The sequence below is a fragment of the Myotis davidii genome, unplaced genomic scaffold (assembly GCF_000327345.1).
Source record: "Myotis davidii unplaced genomic scaffold, ASM32734v1 scaffold447, whole genome shotgun sequence".
Taxonomy (NCBI): domain Eukaryota; kingdom Metazoa; phylum Chordata; class Mammalia; order Chiroptera; family Vespertilionidae; genus Myotis; species Myotis davidii.
Window position 1 is genome coordinate 163767 of NW_006297827.1, and position 6534 is coordinate 170300.

General features: G+C 42.3%; 1 protein-coding gene across 1 annotated transcript in view; it reads right to left on the reverse strand.

The window, feature by feature from the left end:
- The window catches only part of FRY (FRY microtubule binding protein), a 409004-nt gene that overhangs the window by 95751 nt on the left and 306719 nt on the right, over positions 1 to 6534 (reverse strand). The window contains exon 47 of the mRNA XM_015570438.1: positions 1995 to 2135. Coding sequence (XP_015425924.1) covers positions 1995 to 2135 — 141 coding nt within the window. The remainder of the gene's footprint in view (positions 1 to 1994; positions 2136 to 6534) is intronic.

Genomic DNA, 6534 nt, shown 5'->3' on the forward strand with positions numbered 1-6534 from the left:
GAGAAAACCCCAATAAAACAACAACTAAGCCCAAAAATGCAAACAACAAACACCCAGATGAATGTGAGGAGGCAGAACTTTCTCTAGGCAATATCTGACCTTTCCATCCACCAATTTCCTCACCAGCTGTGTTTAATTCGCCAATTCCAGGTGGGTGTTGTTCGATTCAGCTATTCCTTCTGTCTGCTCTGTGAGAAGGCACAAGATCCATCCACATTTTCAGCACTGCTTTGTCTCCCCCTGGACAGACTTTTTATGTGCTTGCAGTCAGGAGGCTGGAGTCCTAGTGTTCATGGGTTTGCAGCTGGTCCCTGAGCATTGTGTTGTAGGGTTCTGGGAGGTATTTGAGGTCTCCTTGGTTGAAGGTAAGGCTGGGCTTCTGATCACAGCCAGTCTCCCCTTCAGGATGGCGTGGTCTCTGCAGCAGAGCCAGCTACTCCGGGAGAGATTTCAGCAGCAGTATAGTCTGCCCAGCCAGAGGAGCCCAGTCTGCCAGTCCCAACAGTCCTGTGGAATATATCTGTCCCTCATTCACAAAAACAGACACTCCCCACACATTCACGCAAACTGTTTTTGTTCTTTCACTCACACACTATCTTGCAGCTTGCCATCCCATTGGTAGCCATCTTGGATCTCCTGTAGTACAGCTTTTTTTATTCACTGATGGGCACTTGGGCTGCTTCTAAATCTTGGCTATTATAAATAATGTTCCAATGAACATTAGGGGTACATATATTCTTTTGAATTAGTGTTTTGGTTTTGTTTGAATATATTCCCGTAGGGGAATCTCAGGGTCACAAGGCAATTCCATTTTTAATTTTTTGAGGAAACTTCAGTCTGCTTTCCACAGTGGTTGTACTAATTGACATTCTCTCCAGCAGTGGGGTTCCCTTTCTCCACATTCACAGCAACACTCAGTTACTGATTTATTAATGATAGCCATTCTGATAAGGTGTGAGGTAGTATCTCTTTGTGGTTTTAATTTGCATTTTTTCTGATGATTAGTGACATTGAGCATCTTTTCATATGCCTATTGGTCATCTGTATGTTCTCTTTGGAGAAGTGGCTAGTCAGGTCTGCTGCCCACTATTTAATTGGGTTGTTTGTTTTTCTGATGTTAAATTGTCTGAGTTCCTTATAAATTTTGGATTTTAACCCTTTATCAGATGTATCATTGGAGAATATATACTCCTATTCAGTAGGTTGTCTTTTCATTTTGTTGATGGTTTCCTTTGATTTGTAAACCCTTTTTAGTTTAATGTAGTCCCATTTGTTTATTTATTTATTTTGGTTTCCCTTGCCTGAGGCAATATGCCAGTAAAAATATTGCTATGAGAAAAATCTGAGATTTTACTGCCTATATTTTCTCCTAGGAGTTTTATGGTTTTGAGACTTACATTTAAGTCATTAATCCATTCATGTGTATGGTGGAACAAGGTGGTCTTAAACAATTTTTTAGACTATAGAAATATTCAAATGTACACAAAACAGAGAGACTAGTAAAATGAACCCCCATGTACATTTAATCATCTTGATTTATTTATCCTAACATTTTCTTTGGTTTATTTGTTGTAATATTTTGAAGTACATTTATAAAAGTTACTTAACCTTAGTTCCCTCAACTTTAAAGTAGTAATTTGAACCACTGAATTCACCCTTTGCATGTTGAAACACTTGGTCTAGAACCAGGGACATGCAAGTTCTTTCTCCCTTTCTCCTTGACTCTGCCCTCCCAACCAGGTGTGTGCTTTTAATATCCAACCCATTAGCCCCAAGAGGCATAAGTGTGTCCTTTGAAGAAACTTATCAGGGCCTGGTCCTGTCTGTCTTCTCAGTGTGCCACTTATGGTGTGGTCAGCTATCACTCTTGACTGTCTCAGTGTATTAGAATATATATGAATAGTCAAATGGGTGGCCAAGTGCAAGCTACATGCAAATCCTCAGTCCTTCTGTAATGACTCCCTGGTTCATAGTGCAGTTATTTAAATACTCACTTGCACATATTTCTCAATGGTCTTAAGAACTTCCACGTTAAACTGCTTTACAGGAACAACTGAAAGGTCCATGTAGCTGAGCAGGCTGTAGATGACCTGGAGAAGGGGCTGCTGCATGCTCGGGAGGCCTTTCTCCAGCAACTGTGGGAGGCAAGGCACAGCCTCAGTCAGTTTGATGCCAAATTTTCACACAGAAGCACCAACCTTTTCCAATAGTTTTATGATTGCACATTTCCACAAGGAGAAACAAATCCTAACTACTGAAGAAATGAAGATATTATCAAGGGTCATGTAGGCAGATCTGAATATCTATATAAGCCTAAGCGACCATCCGACCATTTGACTGTTCACCTGGTAGCTATTATGTGCAATGACCACTGGGGGCAGACACTCAGACCAGTAGAGGAGGGAGCCCAATTCCTCATGGAATTGGCCATGGTTTAGGTTGCTGCTGGGGCACTGTTGGTCCCAAATCTGTTTACCCACACCCCAGACCCAGAGAGGTTCCTCAGCCTGGCTTGTGGGAATTGGGCTGAAACCAGTTCTCTGACATCCCCCAAGGGGTCCCGGATTGTGAGAGGACACAGGCCAGGTCGAGGGACCTCACTGGTGCACAAATCCGTGAACCAGGCCTCTAGTATAAATATAATAGTTACACAACAGAATGCAATAAAATAAACCTCAAAAGGAAAGCATCAAACACCATTAATTATAAATAAGTTATCAGTTATTGAATTGGCAAAGATTAGAAATTGATAATTAGTATTAGTGAGGATATACAGTAGGCATTCTTTCAGATTAGTGGATGTATAAATTGGATAGTTTGGCCATTGAGATCAAGGTACTAAAATAGCCCTAGTGCCGGTTTGGCTCAGTGGATAGAGCACTGGCCTGTGGACTGAAGGACCCTGGGTTTGATTCTGGTCAAGGGCACATGCCTATGTTGCTGGCTCGATCCCCAGTAGGTAGCATGTAGGAGGCAGCAGATCCATGATTCTCTCTATTCATTGATGTTTCTAGGTCTCTCTCCCTCTCCTTGCCTCTCTGAAATTAATAATATATATATGTATTAAAATGATTCAAATCTTTTGAAATAGTAATTACACTTTTAGGAACATTTCCAAACCTAGTGATAAATACTGAGATTTAAGTGTGAGGTTTCACCATGGCATTATTTATAATGGTGGGAACTCCCTCCCACCCTCCAAAAACAACAACAACAACAACACAAGAAAGCTCTGTAAACCATTTAAATGTTGACCACTAGGGAAACATATAAACAGATTATGGTGAATTGTATGATGACATCTCATGTAGTCAATAGGATGACATTTTAAAAGATAGTGCAGGACATCAGATGACATTAAGTGAAAGAGAAAGTATGTACTATAGAGTTGTATACCTGAAACCAATATAATTTTATCAACAAATGTCACTCCATAAACTCAATAAAAAAGAAAGAAGTTTAAATAACTAACTTCTCTGTAATAAGATGCCAGTTTTTTTAAAATATATTTTTATTGATATCAGAGAGGAAGGGAGAGGGAGAGAGAAAAACATCAATGATGAGAGAAAATCACTGATTGGCTGTTTCCTGTACGCCCCCTACTGGTGATCGAGCCTGCAACCAGGGAATGTGTCCTTGACCAGAATCAAAGCCAGTATCCTTCAGTCCGCAGGCTGACGCTCTATCCACTGAGCCAAAATGGCTAGGGCAAGATGCCAGTTTTGATGTGAATGTGTGTGTTATATAGAAATAACTTTGGAAAGAAATCCAACAAAATGTTACTAGCATTGCTCTCTAAATAATATAGTTATTGGATTTTTTTATCTTTTTATCTCTTTTAACTTATCTGTATCTTCCAAATGTTCTGCTTTAAACATATTCTGCTTTTATAATCAGAAAAATAATCAATATTTTCAAAAAGAAAAGCACAATAATGAGAAAATATATGTGACAGGCATCCTGATAAAAGGTTCAAAGTGAAGAATTAATAGAACTGATTCAAATAAATGCTAAAATTCCATATGAACAGTGGCCAAAAGAAATAACTGAGCAGTTAACACTTGAGGAAATACATTACTATGCAAACCTAGTGTGTGAAAAAATAAATATATACAGTATAAAGGAAATACACCAAGAGAATAATTTTAAAGTACCAGAAATAATATACAATAAATAGAATGATAAAGTTTAGTTGGGATGAGGGGAAACAAGAATATTTATACTCTGTAGTTCTGGAAATTGGGAAAATCTCTGGGAAGACCAATTTCCAAAATGTGTAGAACTAATAACATATCCACATATCCATACTCTTTACCTGGATAATTACTTTGGGAAATGCCACCAGAAGAAATGACCCAAATAATATCTGATAAAAAGTCTACATAAAAGGACCAGTTGTAATAGAAAAAAATTATGAACACAAACAACAAAAGGGAGATGGTTAAGCAAATTGTGTTACATTAACTTGATAGAATTCCACAGTTTTTCAAAGTGACACCAGGTGAGCTATGTCAGCACATAGACATACACACGCAGAGTCAATGTTCAGTGACCAGAGCAGGTTCAATGGAAATACTAACCACAACTACATAAAGTCATATGTATGTGCATGACCAACAGCTGTAAGAACATGTGAGTAATAGAAATAGGAATTATTATATATTATAAGTGGTGGGGTGCTAAATTCATAATAAAAATGTTGGTGACAATTTGTGATAAGGGCTGAAAAAAAATAGGCAATCCATTATTAATTTTTAAAATCCTCACCCATAGATATGCTTTTATTGATTTTAGGAGGAAGGGAGAGAAAGAAAGAGAAACATTGATGTGAGAGAGAAACATTAATTGATTGCTTCCCGTACATAACCTGACTTGGGACCAAACCTGATATGTAGGCACGTGCCCTGAGAGGGAATCAAATCAATAATCCTTTGGTCCATGGGACAACGCTCTAACCAACTGAGCTACACTGGTCAGGGCTACTTATTTTTTATCGTGGTAAAATATATATATATATATAACATTTACCATTTTAACTATTTTTAAGTGCACAAAGTACATTCACTTTGTTGTGCAGCCATCTCCACAATTTATTTCCAAAATTTGTTCACCATCCCAAATCTATACTAATAAAAGGCTACTATGCTAATTAGACTGGACATCTTCCAGACGGCCTTCTGGACAAAGCCATGGTGGCAGGGGCTGAGGCAGAGGTAGTTAGGGGTGATCAGGCCGGCAGGGGGGAGCAGTTAGGGGGCAATCAGGCTGGCAGGCAGAGGCGGTTAGGAGCCAGCAGTCTTGGATTGCAAGAGGGAAGTCTGCCTGCCACAGGGATCAGGCCTAAACCAGCAGTTGAACATCCCCTGAGGGGTCCTGAATGGGAGAGGGTGCAGGCTAGGCTGAGGGACCGACCCCCACTGCATGAATTTCATGCACCGGGCCTCTAGTCCTATCTAATAAAAGAGAAACATGGTAATTAGCCGTACCTCCGCTACCCTTCCCATTGGCTAATCAGGGCGATATGCAAATTAACTGCCAGCCAAGATGGCAGCCGGCAGCCAGGCAGCTTGAAGCGAACATGAGGCTTGCTTGCTTCAATGACCAAGAAAGCTATTGTTCCCTGCCTGCCGCTGCCAGCCTCGGTGAGCTTGCAGTTTGAAACATTGTTACAAATATAGAAGCTAAACAAACCCCCAGAAACCTGCTTTCAGCCAGCCGGGATCTCAGAGCTGGAGTTGAAACAGTGTTTTGATTATAGAACCCAAACAAACCAGATACCTGCTTTTAGCAGCCGAGGCCTCAGAGCTGCAGCCAAGCCTCAGAACTAAAGCTGGCCCAGAATAAAAAAAAAAAGGAAAAAAGCGGTTGGGAGCTTCAGTCACCTGCCAGCCTGAAAACAGCCCTCAGCCCCTCTCCTAGATTGTCCAGGCACCCCAGTGGGGACCCCCACACTGAAGGGGGTGTGACCAGTTGCAAACAGCTATCAGCCCCTCACCCAGGCTGACCAGGCACCCCAGCGGGACCCCCACCCTGATCCAGGACCCCCTTCAGGGCAAACCAGCCGGCCCCCACCCGTGCACCAGGCCTCTATCCTATATAGTAAAAGGGTGATATGCCTCCCGGCACCAGGATCAGAGTGACAGGGGGCAGCGCCCAAACCCCCTGATCGCCCTGCGGCTCTGTGTGTGACAGAGGGGAGCTCCCCACCCCCCTGATGGGCCCTGCTCTGTGCGTAACAGGTTATGGAGCCCCAACCCCCGTGACGGGCCCTGCTCTGTGTATGACGGGGTAGAGCCATAACCTCCCCATCGGTCCTGCCCTGAGTGTGACAGGGTGCGGTGCCCCAACCCCCTGATTCGCCCTGCTCTGTGTGTGAGAGGGGGTGTGCTCCAACTCTCCTATCAGCCTACTCTGTGAGTGACAGGGGGGAGCTCCTCAACCCCCTGATTGGCCCTGCTCTGTGTGTGACAGAGGGGAGCTCCCCAACCCCCTGATGGGCCCTGCTCTGTGTGTAACAGGTTATGGAGCCCCAAC